This window comes from Calypte anna, chromosome 4A (genome assembly GCF_003957555.1).
Source record: "Calypte anna isolate BGI_N300 chromosome 4A, bCalAnn1_v1.p, whole genome shotgun sequence".
In the NCBI taxonomy this organism is placed as follows: Eukaryota; Metazoa; Chordata; class Aves; order Apodiformes; family Trochilidae; genus Calypte; species Calypte anna.
The window spans coordinates 26,381,893-26,407,438 of record NC_044248.1 but is presented as its reverse complement, the minus strand read 5'-3'; the positions used below and the strand labels follow the sequence as shown (position 1 = coordinate 26,407,438).

At 35.3% G+C, this 25,546-nt stretch overlaps 1 protein-coding gene across 1 annotated transcript in view; it reads right to left on the bottom strand.

Annotated features, from left to right (window-relative positions):
• Positions 1-25,546, bottom strand: part of GPM6A (glycoprotein M6A) — a 107,156-nt gene that overhangs the window by 30,739 nt on the left and 50,871 nt on the right. The window contains exon 2 of the mRNA XM_008502519.2: positions 2,293-2,485. Within this exon, the coding sequence (XP_008500741.1) occupies positions 2,293-2,485 (193 nt within the window). The remainder of the gene's footprint in view (positions 1-2,292; positions 2,486-25,546) is intronic.

Sequence of the window (25,546 nt, the reverse complement as noted above, 5' to 3'; positions counted from 1 at the left end):
AGGCCTACTAAGGAAAAAATTTTTTTAGTATATTTTTAAGCAAACAAACAAACAAAAAAAGCTACTAGCTAAGCCAAACAACTAAATGTCAAGAAAAAAAGAAAATCACCTTTACAGTTCCTTAATAATTTCCAGTGAACTATATGCATTCAAACTCCATCTCCTGACTGATATTTTCACTTAAGTATTTGACAGAGGGAAGCTGGAAAACTTGCTACAAAGAGAAAGTATTGATTTATGGCTGTTCTGCACTAATAGCTTCCTAGGGACTAATAAAATAAGCTAGAGCCTAATAAAATGACTGATCTTTCATTCAGGATAACACTGAGCCTTAGCCACCAAGCCAAGTCTGACGCATTATTCTAAATGACAGACCAAAAAGGCGAAGCTGAAGTCACATACTTCCAGCAGCCTGATTTATTACCCAAGTTTAGATATTATATATATCTAAATTCCATGGTCCTAAGGAGGAAATTGGGTATGGTATAGCAATGACATAAATGTTTGGTCCATTCTCATTTCTGGCTACTGCTTCCACAAAAATTCAGCTAACCTTCAGAGAGAAGCTTTGAAAGGATGTTGCTAATTAATATAGCACTACCTAAGTTAGGAGATTTAAAATTTTCTTTCTAACTCTCATGAGAACAGTGGTAACAAGTCAGATCAAATATATATTTTGTTCATTTTTCTGTGTCAAACAATGAATATAAAAAAAGTAAGAGCAGGTAAGTTGACAGGATAAAGCGCTGGGTAAGTCTGTATGTCATTAGAAACCATCAATGGATATGTTTTCCAAGAGTATCCTGTATTATCCTTGAACCCATGTAAGCTTTTGTCATCCACAATATGAAACTAGCTTCAGAGGTTTGATGTACAGAGCTGAAGCACCATCACGTGTTCCTTCTGAACCTTGTGCCTAGTTTTCTCTGATACTTCAAATCTTGTACAGGAAGTAAAAGACACTTTAACCTTGAACACCTTTTTCATAACACTGTGAATTTACATGCCCTTAGCCCAACAACTCTTAATAATGCTCTTTTAGACTGAAGAATCCTAGTGTGCTCAATTTTTAACCATGTAGCCTCTGTTCTATGACTCTAATGACCCCTTTTTTACCTTCCTTGAGGCAGTAAAATTCTACACAGCATTAATGATATGGGTGGCAAATTGTTTTATACAATGGCATAAGAATATTCTCTATTTTTCTATGATTTTCATTCTCTGTTTTTCTATGATTTCCCAGTACTCAATTTGCCTTTTGATCATTGCTAAGCACCGGACTGACATTATCATGGAACCATCTATCATAAGAGGTCAATGTTTTGATGGGTGATCAAATTATTTCACTTATATAAAAAATGTTCATGAAAGAAAATGTTTATAAATTTGAGAATAGAATGCTTCAGCTTTAGTTACAAACATTACCAGCAACATAAGAATTTTTATTTCAAATATCTAAGAAAAATGTGTTTTAAAGGGAGAATTTTAAAGAGACTAGAAAATGCATCATTTAATTTCAGGTTATAGTAAACTACCTTATTAAGTGTAATTAGTTTATCAAAGTGAAGAAGATGGTCAGTAAAACAAAGGCCTTCCATTAATAAGTTCTCAGGAGTAGCAAAGTATGAAACCTTCAAAACCAATGAGTATCAGGAAAACAGGATGCAAAAGGGTTTTGACATTTCAAGTCTCAGGGTTCTGCACTACTCTTCAGTCACTTCGTGACTGAATTTATACTCAGAATTTATCTGTTTTTTGTAACACACTTCTGCTTTAGCTCTTTAGAGTTTAGAGATTATTTTGGTTTTAGTTGGACTTTTACACTGAAATTATCACAGGATAAAATGGATAATGCAGGACAGTTGGGACTAGGTGAGAAGATGGCTGGCTGAGGTTTTGAGCAGCTCAGTCTAGTGGAGGGTGTCCCTGCCCATGCAGGGGTGTTGGAGCTAGATGATCATTAAAGTTCCTTTCAAAAAAACCATTCCATGATCTCTAAGGTGCCTTCCAATCTTAGCCATTCTATGATTAAGCATGTATGGAACAGATTCATCAATGTTATATGAAGTAAAAATTTGTTGTAAAGTAAATTATAGCTACGGGGTATTGGATAGTATTACAAATTGGTTGTAAATAGTAAATATATTGGCTCTGTCAAAACTTCATCTGCTGAACTTATTAAAAAAATTCTTTCTGTGATTTTCATTACATTTTCTTCAGTCAGATTTATATCCCTCATTGAATTATTCAGCAGTTTTATGAGAAAAGAATTAAAAGAAACTAGGAACTTACATGGTAAAGACATCAATAACATCTCCTGCAGCTCTTGTCATCTCAAAGTAGGTTTGCAGAATATTGACTGTTCCTGACAGCGCTTCATGTCCGCAGCCACAGAATAGCGCAACTCCAGCATACAGCAGGATGGTAGCGATCAAAGATGCGTAGGGAATACCTCCCAGACATTTGATGCAACATTCAAAGCACCCTACAAGAAAATAAAATTGTGTGTCACTGTATCAAGAAAGTAAAAAGAAAGACATTATTCTTGAGAAGCATTCTTGAAAATGAAGACTGCAGGCCAAAGAGAGATTAGCTCAAGTATAAAAACCTGTGTCAGAAAATCTGTGAAGGGACAAAGGTTAATTTAACTTCTGAGTTTTCTCAGTTGCTACTTGACCTATTAAATGTAGACATGTCATCTGATTTACATGAAACTTTAAACAGTTTATTCCTTGTACAGCTTCATTGTTTTATTCCAAAGCAGGGTACAATGTAAATCCTAGGTTATATCTGGATACATAATACCTGTTGCTCATCTATTGGATTACTGAGTAGGATCCTCAAGAACAAGAAAACCACAGAAAGATGTTATCCAGTTCAGTTCCTTCCATCACCATAGGTTTATTCCATTTTTTTTTTTTTTTTGTAGAGTGCTAACAGCAAAGTTGCTCCTGGCCACAGCAGCAATTCTTTATGCATCACTCAGATACCTTACAAGAATAAATGAAGATATCCACTAGAAAGGCTGAATTTTCTCACAATATATTTTACCCTGTGTAATGTTTCTTAAATGAGGGCAGTTGCTCTTGAGTTATACAAGGCCAACCTTGTGTCGTGCCATCGAGTGCCTAAACTGGTGCCTTGTTCCACTACAAATCCTTTCCCTAGCAAGGGTGCTCAGGTTTCTGGCACTTCCTCAACTAATTTGTCCAGTAGTTTCATGAATGCAGAATCTCTGACTTTCCCAAATCTCACCACACCCATAAGGACTTTTACATTCTATTTAGAGCCCTTTCTATTGTCTCCTGAAAGGACCTAAAAGGTTGGAACCACTGACTGAGAGAACACAGACATGCATTGACACAGTAGCCAGATGTTCTATTTTCTCCTAAGCAGTAAAAGTTTATGCCAGAAAAGATTTTGATAGAAATCCTTTGATTAGATCTGATCTTAGATTAGATCCTTTCTTTAATAGAAAACAAGGTGAGGTCTATAAAATTTAAATACTTATACAGACCACAGCCAATTAAAAATTCTTCTAAGATGTTCTGCAGTTGTGGGTCAATATATTTCAACATGATTCAAAAGCTTCAGGTGATGTCAAATCTTAGAGTTATAAGAAAAAAAACAAACCTCAAAACCCCCAAAACTAAAACAAACAAACAAAGGTGCAAACCACTCATTCTTTAACGAAAGTTTGTCTCCTTTTTACAAAGTACATTTGGCTTCTGCAGGTAAATAGGTATTTTGTCCTTCAAGGTAGTAATTTTTTATTTCCTTTAGACTGGATAACCAAAGTAGTAATTTCCTCTGTCCAAACATTCATTTTGTGCTCTTGATGAACAAATATCAACCTTTCATACATATATGTTTAGCAGCTATTTATACACAAGATTCCCTGAGAACAGCTTAAGCCATTTTTAAACATACACACATTTTAGTTACTCTAGTAACTAAACTAGTAGTAACTCTACTAATATTTTATAAATATAAGTAGTACAGAAGGCATTAAACTGCTGGATATTTCCTGTAAGAAAAATATGAATGAATATACTAAATGAGTACAGCACAGAGTTCAAAAATTTGGTAAATTCCCCACTCTGCATGCTAGTTTTATAAAAACAGAAAGGTATAGCGTGGAGCTAATTTTCTCTATCGACAAATATTATATTTGTCTGTTTTAACACAGCAAAATGTAAAATGTACAAATTCATATAGTTAAACTGCTGCTAAAGTCTTACAAGTAACCTGTTGTGTAAGCTACCTACTTCCAGCTACCATCACACACCCGCATGGGTGTAACACCTTCCACCCTTCCAGAACTTTGGTAACAGCATTCAATTTTTTCCCCTTCATTGAGCCCATATAACACTGTTTGAAAGCTATATCCTTCTGGCAATTTATGTCCTCCTACTGTACTAACAGTAGGTAGCTTTACAATCAGCAGCACAGGGCTTTGAAATCCAGTGACCACTTTGTGTCTTCAGTGATTGTTAGGCTGTGGGGTTTAACGCCCAGGAAGTCTGGGAGTTTTCCATCAGTGGGAAGTCTTAGGAACAGATTAGGAAAATATAAAAATCATTTTGGAGTAACTCTTCTCATTTATTTAGTCGTGGTTACTAAGATTACCCTAAACAATAACTGTAGTTAATTTCTTAGTGTTTAAAATCCTACACAAATACTAGAAAAGGATCTTTGAGTGCACAATCCACTGTCCAAAAGGCACAAAAAAAAAAAAAAAGAAATATGTACTGAAAATGAATACATTGGACAAGGACTGCAGCGATATACATATTTGCATGATCTCAGAGGTTATCACAAAATGCCCACTGCCATTTTCAGCATGGAATAACAGAAAAAGCTTCAGAAATCTAGTAACACTGTACAGCCATCAGCATTTTATGAAAAAGTAAAAAGAGGCAGAGGAATGACAGTAGAGAGATAATGGGAGAGATGTCTGAGGGCCTGTAAAGTAAAAGATGAAAAAATAAAATAGACCTAAATATTTTACAGGGACGGTAGGGAGAGTGTTTCTTAATATTGCAATAGCTTGAGGAAGAGAGGTGGAAGAGAGGTTCTGTAAAGATTTCTTTTTCACCTGCTGAGGCAGAAAAAGTGGAAAAAAAAAAGTTAAAGAAATGAAAACACAACTGCTGCACCTCACCCACTAGGTCCAGTGAGAGCTGAGCACAGCCCCAGATATTACAAGCCACATCAAAATCCAGGGTCAGTAATATTACTTTAGTTCCATTATACTGAAACAGTATAATACAGTAAGGCATACTTTATGTAATATATAAAGGCAAAAATTGTAAAATACAGTAAATTGTAGTTTCACAGTTTTAGAGTTCAAAAAATATCTAAAAGACAGTTATAGTTTGTGAAAAAAGAGTGTTTCTATTCCTCTCTTACATTTTTATAAGCCTCTGAGGGGAGCTTTTAGTAGTAGTACATTTTAGCAGTTCAGAAGTCCTTTACTCACAGAAAAAGTATGGGAAAAAAATTCCTCCAATCACATGAAATTTTCAAGTAATGAGGTATTCTCAAAGTCTTGCACATTTACTTAGTTCTTTCATATGCCTACTACCTTTCTCACTACTTACTTCATGAGTAACTAGAGTTTTCAGTCTTGTCAAATCAACTGAATATTAAAGCAAATCAGTGAATCAGGACTAAGATTTTTGAAATGGGTATCCTACATCATTCATACACCACAGAAAGTAATCTGCTGTAAGTAACACCTGCTTTGATTCTTTTCTTTCAACTGTTCAGAATGTGAAAATAACTGTTCAATAAAAGAACAATAGAAAAGTTATTTTAGCTGGAACAATTGTATTGAACCACCAGTACAGAATGTGACTCAGCTGTGCAATGTGCATATATGTCTGCATGAGACAGGCAGTCATTCATGAGTCTGAACACTATTTCACAAGGCAGTTAAAACATACAGACACAGAAACAATTATTAGGAAAGATCAAAAAAAATTATATCTCCTTTGATGTTTGCTTTCATCTGCAATTACAGCTTTCAACACTTTTCAAACAGTCCACCCTGCACAGTAAGCATGCACAATAACAACCTTGTGCAATATAATTCAGCATTTACTGTTCTTACAATGCTTATATTTACCAATATTGCCCTTCAGGTGAAAATGTAGATCTGCTGGGACCACATCTTTTTATAGAAAACATAGGAAGTACTCCAAAACACTATTTTTCTTCGTAACTATTAATATGAAGAACAGTGGGTTTTTTACTTATTTTTTTTATTTTAATTTAAATCTTATAATTTAAATCAATAATGAAATGCATAGAATATGGCAAGACAAGGAATTTTATTTTATGTGGGTCAAAGAAAAATTCAGATACTGGATACATTTAGCTATCAAATTAGTGTACATTAACATTGCAATAATTTCTTGTTTGTTTCAACCTGTCAGTTTGTATAAATCCTGAATTGGGGAGGAATGACACCAGGCACCAGTACAGATTAGGGATTGTCCTGCTGGAAAGCAACTCCATGGAGAATGACCTTGTAGTCCTGGTGGACAATAAATCCTCAATGGGTCAGTAACATGCCCTTGTGTCCAAGAGGGTCAATGGCATCTTGGGTTGCATCAAGAAAAGTGTGTCAGCAGGTCTAGGGATGTTCTCCTCCCCCACAGCTCTGGTGAGACCACACCTGGAGTACTGTATCATTCTGGGCTCCTCAGTTCAAAAGACAGGGATCTACTGGAAAGAGTCCAATAGAGAGCTACAAGGATGATTAATTTAAAGGACTTGAACATCTCTCCTGCGACGAATGACTGACAAAACTGGGGCTCTTTAGCCTTGAGAAAAGAAGGCTGAGAAGGGATCTTATTGATCTTATTAATGCCTCAAAATATCTGAGGGGTTGGTGTCAAGAGCAAGGCATCAGGGTCTTTTTGATGGTGCCCAGTAATAGGAAAAAGAATAATGGGTACAAGAAAGAACATGGGAAGTTTCACCTCAACATGAGGAGAAACTCCTTTACTGTGAGAGTGACAGAACACAGGAACAAGGTGCCCAGAAGGAGGAATCTCCTTCTCTGGAGACTTTCAAAACCTTCCTGGATACTTTGCTGTGTGGCCTGCCCTAGGGGATCCTCCTTTGGCAGGGTGGCTGGACTGGATGATCTCTATAGGCCCCTTCCAAACCCTAACATTTTAGGATTCCATGATGTCACGGGGTTTAACGCTGGCCCGGCAATTAAACCAAGTAACAGATGCTCTCTATTGATCCCCCTCCCTTCCCTGATAAAGAAAAGAGAGAGAATAAGGGAGAGACACTTATGGGTTGGAAACTAAACTGCACAGCTTTAATGAAACAGAATGATAAAAAGTAAAAATTATTAAATATATAGAAATATATAGAAAGATGATACCACATTCCTCCTCCCTTTCTCCCAGTGACTCTCACATCACCACCAAGGCTGCAGGGCAGTCCTGGAAAAGTCCAGGCTGGATTCCTGGAGTCAGCAGCAGTTGGGAGCTGGAGGCAGGAACACACAGATTCAGGCTGGCACAGATCAGGACCACAGGCAGACGAACGGACAGAAACCTCTCAGGATGCTGAAGCAAACAGGGACAGGGGAAGGTGAAAGCCAAAGGAAGAAGGAAGAAGGCAGAAGGGGTTTGACCCTTGTGATCCCTCAAATTTATACCAAGTATGAAGTGTATGGGATGGAATACTCTGTTTGGTCAATCTGGGTCATTTATCTTGTGTGCTCCTCCCTAAAGGAGGGCTGCAGGTGTGACCTCTTTACTCCTTTTCTCTTTCTGGAACACAAGATGTTCCTCAGAACTGAGCAGTGTCCTCGGTTCTGCATACCAGTAACTAGAAACATGGAGTGTTATCAGTCCTAGAAGCAGACACTGACTGAGAAATGTGCTGTTAATTTCAGCAAGTATAGACGCTCACAAAAGACTCAGCTGAAAGCAAATTTACAAGACGGAAAATTAGCTCTATCCTGGCCCAAACCAGGACATACGATGATCCTATGATAAAGGAATATTAGTTAGTGATACCAGAACTATTTCTCTTCAGTGGAGATCAGGACATATAAATGACAAATAAAACATACAGTTCATTTCCAGTCAGAGCAATTAGTCTAAATAAAATTTTAAAATTCAGACCTACATTATAACTCTGTGAAAGTAAAGTTTAAACTAATTATATCAGAACCAGCTTCAGAATGAAATTACGCTACTGTCTTTTTCATAAACTGTTAAGGAAACTCATTCATTCCAAACTTCAATGGAAAAATTAACATGTAGAAAATAAGTATCAAATATATATATATAATGCCCTAAACATAGAGAATACTGAAGGATTTTCAGGTCTTGATGTTTTCCTCCTTTATATTACATTTTTAGCTAGAACATCGAGGATGATTAATGACAGGCAGCTACATCTCAAATGCACCACTGATTAATCACAGATAATTACATCTGTAATGGGAACAAACATCTCTGAATATCATACATTTCATTGACCTCTTTTGTATGATTTTTCTATCTAATATTAGGAAGTAGGACAGCAGAGCCTGAGTAAAATGCAAGAGGACTTACATTTTACAGAAATAGGATTGCCCACTAACTGTATCCCAGAGTCATCTGTGGGATAGATCCCACTCTGCTTCTACCCTCTTCCATTACCCCTCTTTTACCCTCTACCATTACAGAAGATCTACTGGAAATTAGAAGAAAACTTTATCACCTGTTTATATCAAACACTAACAGCTACAGTACCTTTTTAAGTCTTGTTCAGAAGATGGCTTATTTAAATTAGCTTTCTATGAGAACATTCACTATTACAGAGTTATCTATCAAGCAACAAAGCTTACTTAGATCTTGGCTCCTAGAGTGGAAAAATAAATAAATAAAATTTTACCTAAACTAAGGTGTTATATAAAGTGTTATAGGCAGCACAACGTGTAGAAGAGCAACAAAAACCACAGAAAACCTCAAAACAATTTCCAGGAAAAATGCCAACTAATTGTAAGAAAATACAAAGCAAATATGCAAGTATTCTATTATTTAAATAATTAAATACTGTATCAGTACTGAATTTACTGTGACTTCCTATCTTTGATTTATCTTTTTATGAGCTAATATTGAAATGTTAAAAATGTAATTCTGATAAAAATGTTATTCTTTAGGCCTTTACAGTCATTCTGCATTTATAATTGCATCAGTTGCTGGGCTCATGATGAGACCAAGACTAAGAGGAATTGTAAAAAGAGTTTTTCTTACTATGAAGATTTTGTCAAACAGAACTGAAACCTATGAATGTGCATTCTCACAAGCACTGTTATGCATGTTTGCTAGTAAGAATCCCACTGGTCAAAACAACAACTTCAGGCAGTGGGGATACAGTTTGGTTATGCTGGATCTTGAAGGCAGCTCCCAAAAGCTCACTCCCTGATCAGATGGCTGCCTTTGTATTATCTTGTATAAAAAAAATCCCAGAAAAGACCTTTGTGCATTGGTTAGGGTAACTTTGTTACTCGAGGGAATTATATGAAGTATCAACATATCAGCAACCTGCAATCAGAGGCTGCTTTGTGAGGTCTCTGGCAATAGAATAACATTGAGCTATTCAAATGAGTATACTTAGTGAATACCCCTGGGAGCGGGATCAATAATTTCTGTGTTACTGTAACATAATATGATAAATTTTCAAAGCCAAAGTAAATATGTGGTTTATATCTGAGCTAAATTATATAAAAAATGAGCTTTCAATTAAGTTTAAGACACATCTAACATAAATAAACATGGGTCTAGCTGTAATACGGTTGTCATGGCAACTTAAGCAGTAGTCAAGAGGAGGTCCTCTCACCTAGAGGTGAAGTCACATCTATGTACTTACTTATCCCACGGATAAGAAACATGATTCTGTTTTATTCCATCCTTAATTGCACTGCAATCTGGAGGAAGAAAACAAAGGGCTGCCTACAGCCTCTTTTCCTGCGTAACAGAAAGACATCTGGATATAGATAACTACACACACGCTATACATAAGTACACACTTCTATTATAACGTCCAGCATGGAACAGAATGAAATGAGGAATGCTGAATCTGTCTAAAAAGTAAATCCAAAATAACCAGCACATGCAATAACTTCATCCTGCATCCTGTCTTTCATTGGTCTTCAGCAATACTCAGTGGTGGGAGTTCAAAGATCAAATTGCTGTTGACTTCCTCTGTGGCACCACAGTATTCTGCAAAAGTATTTGTTGAACTTGAATAACTTTCTAATGAATTATGAGAATTGCTAGATAACATACATTGACAAAAGAGCACTGTAAAGCAATCCACCTCATTAGTGCATTCCTGCAGAACACAGATCTACAGAACTGTGACAGCAGAGAATCTGTGGCTTTGTAGTAGTCTCATCATGAGTCACAATCAGGGGTCTAGATTTCATATGTTAAAGGTACATTCCAAGGTATAGCAGAAGCTGCAGCTACTCTGCATCTCTTTCCTGCTCTGTAACTCAACAACACAATGGAAGCAATCTTGGATTGACTGGAAATACTTTTTTTAAGCAAATGCTTCATTCTCCTTGCCAATCAGACAGGAAACGAGCCTTTCTTCACTTTATTTGTATCTTCTTTGATGGACAGGTAAATGATCACCCTGCAATGCTGTATGCTTCCTTGAAGGTATCAGTGTCACCTTCTCTAGCTCTGCCAGTTATAATTCTAACAAAGAACTAATTTAAGCAATAGCTACTGGATGCACATCTCACAGCTTGTCAAAGATATTGGCTCAGTTACTATTTAGACACTACAATATTCCATTTAGTTAGGTATTGAGCATGTGCTTCACTGTGAAAATGTGGCTCATCTCATCAACATAAAATTAACACTGTAGCTTGAATAAAACATAGAGAATCTGAGGCAGATAGCCAGAAGTGGATAGCATCACAACACAATTATTTCCAAAGAGTACAGCCTCACTCTAGACCTGAATTTCTTTCTTTCTTGTGTAAGCATCTAAGAAAACATTTAACTTCCACTAATATAACCAAGGGAAAGCAGTAGTAGAATGGTTTTAGTTTAGGCTGGTATCATTGGGTTTCTTTGTTTTGTTTTGTTTTGGGGCTTTTTACTACTTGGAGTGCCAAGCCCTTAATAAAGCACTTCCGAGCTCTTTGCTCTTTTGTCCCTGACAGTTGCCATCCTTACTGTTGTTGTTCCTTAAACCTGTCTATGTTGTTTGATACTGCAATATAGAAGTATCTGCAATACCTAGTAAGAATCAGACTCTAGCTGACTGTGCTATAGAAGGAACAATTATAGAAGTGGACACAATATGGCTTGGACTTTTCTTACCAAATTTTTGATGCAAGTGCATGACAAGTTTACTGTTTCATATTCATATAGAAAAAACTTTACATATTTGATACTTATAAATGTTTATCCATGTCCAATTTATAAATGTCCATGATTTATATCCATGTCCATGATGTTTATCTGTGCTGAGAGAGGAACTTACTGTAGTGGAACAAAGCAATCAGACACCTCTGATTACCGAGAAGTGGGTGTGAGCCGGTATCAAATCCACCTGTGCCCAATTAGGGCAGGCCCCCTATTGAGCATGTGCAAGACCAGGGGGCCAATAAAAGGTGAAACTCACAGCCACTGTATTACCACACTGTATTACCTTTATTGCACCACTAGCGCTCATCACCTCCAAGGTGAGGCTCTGGTGGCGCAGCTGGTTAAGACCCAGTACTGCAATACCAAAAGCCCTGGGTTCAAGACTCCACAGAGAGCCTCACCTTGGAGGCGATGAGCGCTAGTGGTGCAATAAAGGTAATACAGTGCTTGAGAGTGAGCTAGTCTGTGGCTGTGAGTTTCACCTTTTATTGGCCCCCTGGTCTTGCACATGCTCAATAGGGGGCCTGCCCTAATTGGGCACAGGTGGATTTGATACTGGCTCACACCCACTTCTCGGTAATCAGAGACATCTGATTGCTTTGTTCCACTATAACTTACTATTAAATGAAAACATTGGAGCAAGAATCTGTACATGCCTGAGAAGATCTTCCCATTTCACAGATACTGTTTTAGCTTGAAATGCAAATTAATGCAACTTTTCCAGAAAAGTATTTAAAAGATTTTATGTATATACATGCAAAAAAATTACACATTCACACCTGTAAAAGAAACTACAAACACAAATTAATATTCCTATTTGTGGCACAATGATGATTATGACAATGTAGAGAAAACTGTGTTATGATTCATTGTTACAGACTCTTCAGTACATTAGGTTTATTGCTGTTTAATGAGACAAATCTTAATCTAACAGTTAATAAGTATTAAAATTACTGACACAGAGAAGTTGCTGCCTGAAATACAAATCAGCCAGGCATAACTCAGTCAGTCTTCATAACCTTAAAAAAACCTGCTGGATGATTTAACACAGACAACATTCATCAGCTGCAAAATCACTCTGAAGCTAAAGGGACAGGAATAAAACAAACCAGATGCACAAATTTGATAAAAATAAAGAAGAATTTGGTTAATTAATTCAATTGATTTGCCCATTAACTTTATTTTATATATTATGAGCCTAAAATTTGTACATTAAATAAATTTAAAATTCATTATTGTTAATAAAGAGGTTATATTTTATATGTATCAATAATGCAGAAATTATTATTGAAATTATTATAGATATTTAAAATTAAGGTTTCAATCTGCTGGAAACAAGTTTGTAAGAATACTAATTCTACACAATGTTTAGTACTCTCATTATAAAGTGAATTACAATGCCATGGATCATAAAACAAGAATGTAAATATCCTTTTCATCACCTAGAGTTGATAGAAACAATCCCTAAATCCTTCTCCTCAGCCTTTACATAGCTATGTCTCCCAAATGGAAAACTATTATGAAGCATATACTGAGATGTAACTCTGCAGTAATATTTATCCATTCACAAATTGACTGAGTTACACTGGGCTTTAAGCCACATGGTTTTTTCTGGTTTTAGTGAATTATCCAATCCAGCAAACTCAGAGCACATTCCTCCATGAAATTTATGTGCACTCATCTGTTTAATTGGAATGGTCTACAAACCTCTTACATATTTAAAAGGTATTTTCCTTTTTTTCAAGTGGTAGAAGAGTAGAACAGATAGGTTATTTCCCAAGTGACTTTTCAGTTTGTTATACAGAATAATGATGTGATTTTTCAGAATACTTACATATATATCTCTTAATACAATCAAAACACAGTTTATTATTATTTCCAGTTGTGTGTTCTCAACACTCAGAAATAACAAAAATATAATTAGAGTTAAGCTGTGAATACTTTGATCTCAGGAAATATTCGAGCTGCTGTGCATTACCTAGTGTCAAGAAGTATAAGAATAAACTACAAAATATTCAGCTGCCTTAAATGATCTCTTTGGCCTTAACAAAACTTTCCACCACTAAAGCAGATAGGCTGCATAACTTGAATAGCTGATAGAAGTAAAATTCTGCTCTTTATTCTACATCATGTGCAACTTCTGATCCTACATCCTCGTGTTTTACATCCATTTCATCTAAAAAACCCTCTATTTGACTTCATCAGCTCCCTTTACCATAAGGCTATTTTCATCCTAGCTACTCTTATTCTCTTGACCACCAGTTGCCTGAGAAACAGCCAAAGGACATAATCTTGCAGGTCCTCTTCAAAGCTGGGAGAGAGCAAGATCATCTGATTTGGGAGATAAGCAGTAGCAATACATCATCACCCCCCCTCTTCCTTCTTCACCATTGTCCTAGATATCTAATTTCCCAACCTCTCCCCAAGGCACTAAGATACTTCTCAATGAAACAGACAGGCACAAGATTTTGTATGTGTTTTTTACCCACAGAGGTATAATAATTTAAATTGAAGTAGGAGAAAAATGAATTAAAGAACTATTCAGTCTGAAATTTGGAGTATTCTGAATATTTCTACCTGGAAATAAAACCATAATATTTTAATGGAAGCATTAGGTAACTTTATATATGACTGTAGTTTCAACACCTCAGAAAGAAAACTAGGTGAAGAAATAAATGATGATGAGGCAGATAGCCATCACCCTTCTGGATGATCTGAGTAAGCCAGTCCTGAATTGATCATTTATGAGAAAGACTGTTCCATGAAACTAATAATTGCCGTTTGTATATTTTTCAAAATACATACGTGAATATGTATAACTCTTTAAAAAGTAACAAACATCTCTAGTATTAACTAAACCTTTAGCCCCCTGTGAAAATACAAACCTATCAATCTATCAAGAAGTAGTTTTACAGATATAAATAAAACAGAAACAGAAGTGGTTTTTAATGAGCATAAATAAAGGCATTTACACAGTTAAAATGTACATATTGACTTTTTTCATTAATAACAACTTTAAAGATACAGGATATAAGCAAAGTCTCTGTGAACCAGTATGTTACATACTTTCTCAAGTCCAGAACTCATAACTCAAATGATATCAGACTGAAAATTTTTTACTGGAATTTTTTTTCTGGAACTGAGTCATTAACTTGCAATCTATTAAGATCTCAAGATACATATTTCTTTTGGACAGAAACATCTGTGGTGGCTAACTTCTATCAGCTTAAAAACTACCAAATATTTAAAGCTTAAACCATCTCCCACTAGAATTAAGCTGTTTATTATTGACTCCAGAAGGAGTAAAAGTCTCAGCAAGTATTCAGTCAAGTGACAATGTTTAGAGCAAAGGAATGAATAGCAAAAAAAATTACTCTCAACCATATTAGAATCTAGTGAAGGATCAATCAGCATTAAGCATACATTTAATTTTCACTCTCTATATAAGTTGGAAAAAACATTTATACTCATATATTAAAATTCTGAAGACATTTACAAGTAATACATGAGAAACCGTCAAGAAAGTTCCATTTTAAAAACAGAGATTCTGAAATCATGTTTCATATTACTCTTACCCAACTGCTGCGTTGCCATGAAAGAAATTTCTTTCTAGTTTCACAAAGGTTCATCTGTAAGATACTTATATACAAGCATTTTCATCAAAGTTTAGACAAAATTTAGACAAAATTTAATCTAGATAGGATGCTGGAGGCCACTAGAAAATCTTAATATATTTTCCGTTTAGATATCTTGCCCCACTCCCCTTATGCAAATTTTTTTTCCAGTAAACTCTTACTTGAGTGAAATAAAAAAATTTTTTTTTTTGGAAGGATAATGTCTGCAAAAAATGTTCTACTAATTTTGTGGGGATTTTTAAATTTAAATCTAAAAGTAAAGCTTATTTACTTAGCTAAGATAAACGGAAGGATGAGAAGGTAATAAGTAACACTGCAAAGAGTGTAAAACATGAAATACAATTATTATGCACCACAGGTGTCTTTTCCTCACAGAAATCTAAGGTTAGGGATCTATTTTGAAGATAGGCACATAAAAAAATCAAGAAAATATCTGTGGAAAACTAAAGGCAATAAAAAGTGGAAATATATGAAAAAAAATTAAAACTGCTATTTAACATTTTTATCCTACTCGTAGCAGATGCCTACAAATATTATTTTTTCAGTCATCTATTATGAAGTCAAGCAAGACCAACTGCACGAAGCCAATACGCTGCCTGTACAGCTCAACTGGTTTCATCCTCCACCAGTCCAATCTCCTAACGCGTGGTCTAACTTTAATGTGGGAAAGGCCTGCAGCAAGATGCTTTATGCTGGCTTTAGTATGTGCTATTACTACAACCCTTTTTCTTTTCCCCACATTCCAAATGTCAAGGAAAGGAAGTATTTCATATGAAATAGCAAAAGACAGGCCAATCCTGAAATAAGAAAACATTGCCCAGAAGCCCAAATCCATGAATGCTAGGCTCATATTTACCAAACATTCCCTGTTCTGCTGGTTTGCTTTACATCAGGAGAGCTTCTCAGTTCTTCAGATGTGAAGATCGCACTGTGACGGGATGCTCTCTAATCTCACATTTCATAGCCAGAAATATCCACTTTCCTGTAAATTATTTCACTGAAGCATTTCCAGAAAAATGAAGCAAATAAAACAAATATCAAGAAGCCAGTATATCCTATTTCTAAAGGAACCATAGATATGTAAAAAAAAAAAAAAAATTAAAAAAAAAAAATCACAAAACTAGTAAGATTTTGGGACAACAAAGTCTTTTAAATTCTATTTATAGTATGTAAGGTTTATATTGTATTTTCCTTATTTGAAAAGTCTGTAGCAAATTTAATATGGTGAACCAAATGTAGTGTGCTACAGAATGTAGTAAAATACAGAGGATTTTTCTCATATTCTCAAAAGGTTTGAGATTAAAAGCTTTTTAATGTATTATATTATCTTTTGAAATATACTGCTGATTTAAAGGAAGATCACTGCAGAAGGTGAATAACAGCTGCTTTAGGAACACATTGTTGTTATTACCATACAAATAATAGACATTTGTCTTCTTTAGAGCATTGATTTTTTTCTTGACATTGCTATAAGTCCCATGGTGACTATGGTCAAACATAGTTATTTGATGAATATTAAATTAATTTTCATTTTGTCATCTTCAATTTGTAAGTCTCCTTACTCACTTAGTAAATATAAACCAAATAGCATTAACTTCTATTTGATAAAGCAGTTTATCATTATATCTATTATAAACACCTTTTTTTCTTTTTTCTTTTTAGAGGAAATGAAAACTTAATTTTTTACACTAGAATTAAAGTCACAATAGTTGTAAACTAATAAACATGAAGCTGTCAACATCAATCCATTGCAACTTTGTGCACTAATTTAATTAGGTAAGTACAGTTATCTCCACAAGTAAGCCTTTTAGTATTCAAAAAAGGGTCACAGTTTCAGAAGTCATATTGAGCTCCTGTACCAGTCTCTTCATTGTCACACTGTGCTAATTTTACTTCTGTGAAATAAAAAAATACAAAAATGAAAACAGACAAAAGGTTTGAGACTAAAAAATCAAAACAAATACACTCACTTTTGAAGAAGGAGATATTTGTTCATGTGAAAGGTACGTATCTATAAGTATCCATACTATCATTGTACACAAGGATTTATAGAACTTAAGTTACATGTTACTCTGTTGAATTTTTTTTTAAAAAAAAGCAACTAGAGACTTTTTTATTTTATAGTGCATAATTTTGTATTTTTATGGCAATTACGTTCATGTTTGGGAATGTAAAGATGAGTCTTTCCTTCTGAAATCTCATGTATGTCTTTGCAAAATTAATACCCCAGGCATACACCCAGGTCTACACTGGAAATTCCTCACTTATGTATGAGAACAAAGCTGTTACACTCAGCATCTGCTTCAGCTTGGTAAATCACAAAATGCAGAGCTGCAACATAGTTAAAATCTTGAAAACAGAATAATCACCCATTGTGGTGACCTAAGGTAATCCATAGAAACTGCAAGTAGAGAAACCCTTTATTTTGACCGCCACTAAATTGTTAAGGCAGTGGACGAGATGCACAGAGCTATAGTCTGGCAAGGAGGAATTTTTACCACCTTAAGAAGAATTCAAGCAATGCTTTCACACCCCTAACCAAACCATTCCAGAAAATGCTGAAACCAATTTGTTCAAAGAGAAAATATTGCTTACACAGATTTTTCAAAGATTTTTGGTTTTGGGGTTGTTTTTGTTTTTTTGTAGTGAAACAAAGCAATTAGACACCTCTGATTACCGAGAAGTGGGAGCCATTATCAAATCCACCTGTGCCCAATTAGGGCAGGCCTCCTATTGAGCATGTGCAAGACCAGGGGGCCAATAAAAGGTGAAACTCACAGCCACAGACTAGCTCACTCTCAAGCACTGTTTTACCTTTATTGCGCCACTAGTGCTCATCACCTCCAAGGTGAGGTTCTCGTGGCGCAGCTGGTTAAGGCCCAGTACTGCAATGCCGAAAGCCCCGGGTTCGAGACTCCGCAGAGAGCCTCACCTTGTAGGCGATGAGCGCTAGTGGCGTAATAAAGGTAATACAGTGCTCGGGAGTGAGTTAGTCTGGGGCTGTGAGTTTCACCTTTTATTGGCCCCCTGGTCTTGCACATGCTCAATAGGGGGCCTGCCCTAATTGGGCACAGGTGGATTTGATACTGGCTCACACCCACTTCTCAGTAATTAGAGGCATCTGATTGTTTTGTTCCACTACAGTTTTTGTTTTGGGGTTTTTTTGCTGTTTTTTAAATTGATGTAATATTTTCAAATGGAAGTCTGAATTTAAATCAATTTCCTTTAAAAATTATTTTTATATTAAATGATATTTAAATGAAGCCGGAATTAAAATAAAAATACACACAGAGAAGTTTTTGATAAAGCCAAGTGATTTCTCTGAATTAAGAATATATAGACACTGAAATGTCAAAATTGGAGTTCATTCAGTATAGAGAAATTTTATTCAGTGTCCAACTCATGTTCCTTGTATATTAAAACATTGAGAAAACAAGACAAGGACAGATTTTGGTTCAATATGTAATTATTCATTCCTGTTTTCCTCTCATGACTTCTAAAGAAAGTACCAAGATTAAAACAACCTTGCTATGTTTCCTCTTGCATTACCTGCATATTAACTGGATCCCAGCCAAGCTTATTCTGATTCACTTGCCAAGTGCATGGATCACCTCTTCTATGAATGTGCAGCACAGGAAAAATGACTGAGAGCCTTACCTGTTATATAGGGAGGGACTCAAGGAAGAGAGTTGTTTTGCAGACCAAATCTTTAATGTATGTGAAATGAAATGGACTAAACTATTAAATTTGAAGTGAACTTTAACTATTCTTATTGGATGGCAACAACACTGAAACCATACCAAGAAGCTGAAGATTAACTGAGTAACTTCATAAGATAAAAATGTAAGGTAATGGCATTCGGCATTCACATTTTGATGAAAGTTCACAGCCAGGTTTCAGAGAAGACAACAGAAACCAGGACACAAGTTTCCTATGTAGTTTTTTTAAACAATATTAATTTGAGAATTCCCTTTTTAGGATCAGGATATTTTCCAACAGTAAAAGTTACAAAATTTCTCTGTCTGTTAAGAGATATGAAATATAAGTAAACTGCAAAACAGCTCAAGCACAGAATGTTATGAAAAAAATATTTGAATAATACAAACTTTGCTGAAAACATTTCAACACTGTTGGTATGGATTTATAATGCTGTTTCCCTAGTTTACTAAAGATAAATCCTTCAGTCTTCTTCATTACACACCACTAAATCCAGCAGTGCCTGAGTGCAGAAGGATGCATGGAAGTTCTCTTCAAAGCCAATGTGAAGATTTCAGAGCTGTGTATGCTGCAGGCAAACATCATCAGGGAGCACTATGAAAAGTTCTCTAACTGCTATTATAACAACTATAATTGACTCTCATTCTACACAGTGCAGATAAATATCATGGGAAATTTTTCAAATTATTCTCACATCACTGTTAGTCAGATCCACTGCATTCTTATACAAAAAATAATCTGATATTCAACTCCATTTTAATTCATCAGTGCTTACATGCAATCTCAGAAGGTTTTTGCCAATTGCTTTTGAATCTTGGAGTATTCACAATCAGACTAGGCTACAGCCACTGAAATAGGGAACAAGAATTCATCTGCCTCTAGGGATTTCACCTATTTCCAGGTCTATCAAAATTCATCCAAAGAGACAATGGGAAAAAAAATCAATTTGCAGTAAATGATTCCCTTGCAGAGCTCACAAACCACACTGAACGTCCTGTGTAGATTTGATTTTTCAATAGGTAGGCAATCATAGTGGGCAAATCTCAGTGTAGTTGTAAGACATTTGGTCAGGAAGGCAGCTGTGCACTGGGTATGTGAAAGGTAAACATCTAGAGTACAAAGCTACCTTAAATGTTATACCCAAAAGACTCCAAACAGACATTATTGATTACCTTCCATATTGGGCACATGGATACATGTAGAAGCTAGAGGCAAAATTTCTCTTTTACCGTTACATAATCTCTCATATGCTATTGCTTATTCTTATTTCAACATTACACATCAGAGAAAGATTATATACCCCAAAATATATTTTAAATACATAAATAAACACATCCATACATAAAATCTGATTGACTGCATGGGAAACAGTACCAAAATTTATCTATTAAAAGTCAAAATCTGAAAATTCAGGACACTACCAATGGACTTAGCTTCACAGATTATTGAAGACTCTGAGGAGTCAAAATCTTATACTATTTACATAGACCTCTGAATAATATTTCAGGACCTGAAGCAGAAACTGAAGGAGTGCTTAAGTAAATGAGGAAACCAGATACAAGGCAGTGGAGTTGAAATGGACACTACTTCTTTTCTAAAGCACCACCTGCTAGCAATTCTTGAGAGTAAAAAAGCTTCTCCTGCAACACAACAGACCACTTCTGTAAGTACTTTAAAGGCTGAGAATTCAGAATACAAAATGAACTTTTAAATTAGCATTTGTGCAAAAGGAAAAACAAACCTATTCCAGAAAACAGCACATTACATTCTTACAGTTCAATGAGATATTGAAGACAAGTAGCCCAGTGGCTTTCTGAATAAGCAAAAGTAAATACTAACTACCATCACACAAAATGGTCTCCAGAAGCCCATTATCCAGTTTCTATCCAGTTACTAGCCAGTAGAACCACAACTGGATTTTTGACTCTGAGCCATGTAAGAATGGCAGATATATATATATATATATAAAATAAATTTTCATGATGTGAATAAATTTATAGCTTCATGAGACTGAGTTTTCCATTAAAGAGAAGATGCTCTTGGAGAGATAAGCAAAGAAAAAAATTCTAAGTTTCCATAAATTGCCAAATATAACATAGAGAAACTTGTATTTGCTGTCAGTAAAGGGTACTCTGCTTACATTGTCAAAAAAAAAAAATTCAATTTCATATGCCTAAGATGTTGACAAGAGACTGCCAGCAAAACAAGGCCTAAACAGCATTATTTGCATCTGAGCTTCAAACCAAATAAACTTTTCTGCAGGTTAGGAGAGCATAAAAATATGTGCTTTACATGTTGGTGATACATTTTGCCATCAAGTTCCAGTAAGATATGTTAAAAAACCCCTCTAAATGAAAGAAAACTGCTCACATTCTAAATGTACAAATGGCAATAATGTTAATATGAGCTCATTGGCATAACCTTAAAAGATTTTCCTCTTTATTCTAGAATAGTGTCTTCTGAGAAAAACCACTCTAAAAAGACGACATGAAAAAGTCGACACAATACTTCAGATTATAATGATAAGGAATAATGATAAAGAACCTAGAAACTGCTCTGAAACTCAGGCACACCTTCAGAGAGCAAGTATATATTTCTGATCCACTCCAATTACATTTATTAAAAAGTTAAAGACCTAAGAAACTACATTATTTAAAAGGGCAAGTGAAACAAAGGAAAACTGCAAAACATGTCAGGGTGCATCTTCAGCCAAACTTACTGCCTCCTAGTAAAATCTCATTCTTTTGTAAAGCAGATGGTATTTCAGCATGGGCCAATTTGCAGCTCTGCTGATGGAAGGTTTTCTGTGTGGTTATTGTTATTTATTTGTTTTTTAACTTTAAAACTTACTACAGTTTCAAAGACTCCTACCAACAGAACTGTGCTGGCTGAGTGGGCTTAAAAATCACACCCAAAAAAAATTAAATCTCTTTTTTTAGATGAAGCTCACCTTCCATATACCTAAAGTTAGGATAGCTGAGTATCATCAAAATGCTTTTTCATGTTCTGCTCCATTTGCAGTTTTTGCCAAACAGCCAGTGCATTGCCTGAGAAGCTGGATTCCCAGACTGAAAGTTTTCTCATGTACATGACAATGGAGACCAATGCCAGATGGACCAATGGACCTCAAAACCATGGAATACATTCCAGTTAGCTTTTTCTGAGACCAAAATTTACTCACATATTTTTTTGCAAAAAGGAAGAGCATTGGAATTCTTCATTAGAAATGTATACTTAAGTTTTGTTCTTCACATAGAAAAGAGATATTATTTCTGGTTTCTGTACTGAACACCTGCAGTAACATCTTTTGTGAGAGGTAAAGAAAATATTGAGCTGAATTCTCTTCAGCAAAGAATGGATATTTTAAAGGTCATCAGCAACATACTACAGGTCCTCATGAGAAGACTGATATTTCTGCAGAAAAAAGGAATTCACAAGCTACATAAAGATCAGATAAACAGTGACACCAATTATAACAAACACAAAGATAATTTGCCTTTAAATCACAATTTGGAATAGAAAAACAGGTTGGAAATGCAGAACCATTATTATCCTTGATACTTAAAATAATGTTTCAAAATAAATTGTATCTTTAAGAGGTTACAAATATTAAGCAAAACAACTACAAGCTAAAGTCCTTCAAGGTGTCTTGTGTAGAAAAAAAGTTTTAAGAATCTTCTAGCACAAATCACACATCATCATTGTCCCAATAAAGGAAAAACAAACTTACAGTGACATTGACCACAAAATATGAACTTACTGCTTGTCAAAATCAGTTAAAGTGTTAGAACCTATTTCTATTCTACAGTTTGCATTTCCAAATTTGTACTCCTGTCTTCCACTGTGCTGTGTTTTAGCCTTAGGCATTTGTGTGATAACTCTAGGTACAGTACTGAAAGTCTCTAGAAGCTCCACAATCAAGAAGATTAGTTTCTAAGCCTTCAATAACACTCAATGTAGCTGTAAGAGCACATTTGTGAATATGATTACCTTAAAAAAATATCCTAACAGACACACAGGGTAGATAGGTGACCGTGATATTCTCCATTAAAATGCAAATACTTATATCTGTCATCATGACTTATATTATGTATTAGCTGTCAGTGCTCCTCCTAACTTCAGTAGAATAAAGATAGTAATTCTACTCTTTGATTGATCATAGGCAGCCTTATCTCCTCCTAATTCCAGGTGTTTTTCAGCTAGGATCCTTTCTTTCTTCTTTAGAGCTCTTTCAACTAGATTTGCAGTGCCCAGCTTGTCCAATATCCATGGTTATTTTCCCTAGCTATACATAAGTGTTTTCCAAGAATTATGCATATCTTGAACCAATATACTACAAAAAGAAAGACAAATGTCTGTGAAGGAAGCTAAGGATGCAGGGAAAAACAGTTGTATTTAAATAAGAGGGATATGTAGTGGAGAAATCAATGTGAGTCAAATTTTATAAAACTCCTTAGAGATTTTTTTTTTTTTTACCTTGTGCTTAAGATCTCATAAGTTTGTATATCTTGCTTTGGATTGAGGAAGGAAAAAATCTTGACAAAAAGGCAAGGAAATACCTTGGAAAGGAAAACTCAGAAAAGATATTCAGAGTACTAAGAAAAGCATATACTTTTAATATGGATTATGCAAAATTTGTTGGAATAATTCAAACAAAATTTCATAATTTCATGGAAAAATTTTATGCCAAGACCACTAATTAAGTTCAATCAGGTTTAAGTCCTAATAGAGATTCTTTAGTCCTCTACTGTTTAAAAGTTGTATTTTCATGTCTTATGAAATTAATATGAATGTTGAGGGTTTTTTCACATTATTCTCTCCCCTGTATCATGCATGGGATTGCATTTATGCTATGGTATAAAGTGCTCTAGCAATTTTTTTTGTTCATTTGTGCAACATGAACTACAGCATGCTAAGACAAATTAAGTCACCCCAAAATATAAAATAATTTTGCATCTTCTTCTACTACTTTTCAGATCAAGAAAAAAAGATTCTGGAACATAGGAGAAAATGTCTGCTCTAAATTATGGCAGAACTGCCTCATAGTTACATTCAAAGTAGAGGTGTGAATCTATTTCAGAAGAAAGATATTTCCTTCTCACAAACTATTACTAAATTTTTACGGTTTTGTGAACTTGATTTTTACTTCGATTAAAAAAAATATTTCTGGAGTCCAAATCCTGGAAAGCTGAAAGCCTGTTCCCTGCTCAATCTTCTAAAAAAAGGATAATTCAATGTGTCCCAAATAGTAAGACTAATAACCCATTTGCAACTCAAGTTCACAGTTGGAAACTACTGTACCACAGTAATTCCTGACATTCTGAATCATAGAGACATACACTGAAGTTCAAGTATGGTCAACAAAGCAGTTGCACTATCACGTAGCAACACATGCTTCGTAATCCACTTGAAGAACCCACTTGTTTTTTTTGCCAAAGTTATTTCCAGTGTACACTGATGAGAATAACTAAACATTTTCTTATGTGTGAAGCAAGATCAGAGATGATGCCAAGAGCTGCAGTCATATTTTTGCTTCTTATTCCTCCCTTTAAAAGTGCCATTAATCTACAATAGGTCCTCTGGACACATCTAGTGAGTTCTTGTATCGTTGTGACAAGATTCTGAATCATCACAGAAAGCCTTCAGTTCACAGAGCAAGTGGGTCAGCTAGGTGGCTTGAGTTGAATTTTATACATGTATGCTATAGCCTTTATAGTACGATTTTTTTTCTCTCTCTCAGCAGGCTTAATAATCTACAACTGTTTATTTTTCTGCCATAAGCTTGATTAAACAGTTTTTAAACATTTACACCAGCCAAGGGATAAATAAAGAAATGCATAAGACCAAAATATTTGCTGCAATTGGTTTAATTTGAGATGGCCTATGCAAAGGTGAAGGAATACTTAAAAGATAAAATGCATCTGGTTTTTTGTAAGCAAGAAAACAGAAATGGTGGTAAAGTAAGTGGAAAATAGAGTTTACTACAGTGTGAAACTCATCAAATATTCACCCTCCTCAAGTGAGCAATATATATGGAAGTGCACAGGCTGAGAATATTTTCCCTATTGATATGGGGGGTTTTTTAAGTACACATTCAGTTCTCAAGCAAAGTTTTGCTACGAGATCTCATGCATGTAAATCATGTTTGGCATTAACAACAAATTTTGATGGTTTACCTTACATGTAACTAAAACAATGTTAAACCAAGATGTTCATAGAAGAAAAAAAAAAAAAAAAAAAAAAAAAAAGGAGAGAGAGACAATACGATTTATTTTAACAAACAATAAACTATTGCTGCAATGAAGTGGCAACTATTTATTTGGTGTTTCTAAGTTTGGAAGAATGCCTGCAGTGACTTTTGACAATACTTAATATTCCTGTCCAGACAAACTCAATTAGTACATAAATTATAGAATTATAGAATCATAGAATTGGCTGGGTTGGAAGGGACCTCAGAGATCATCGAGTCCAACCCTTGGACCACCGTTGCGGTTGCTAGACTATGGCACCGAGTGCCACATCCAGTTTCTTTTGAAATATCTCCAGGGACGGAGAATCCACTACTTCCCTGGGCAGCCCATTCCAATGCCGGATCACTCTCTCCGTAAAGAAATTCTTTCTAATATCTAACCTAAACTTCCCCTGGCACAACTTAAGACCATGCCCTCTTGTCTTGTTGAAAGTCGTCTGGCAAAAAAGCCCAACCCCCAACAACCTCCTTTCAGGGAGTTGTAGAGAGTGATGAGGTCTCCCCTGAGCCGCCTCTTCTTTAGGCTGAACACCCCC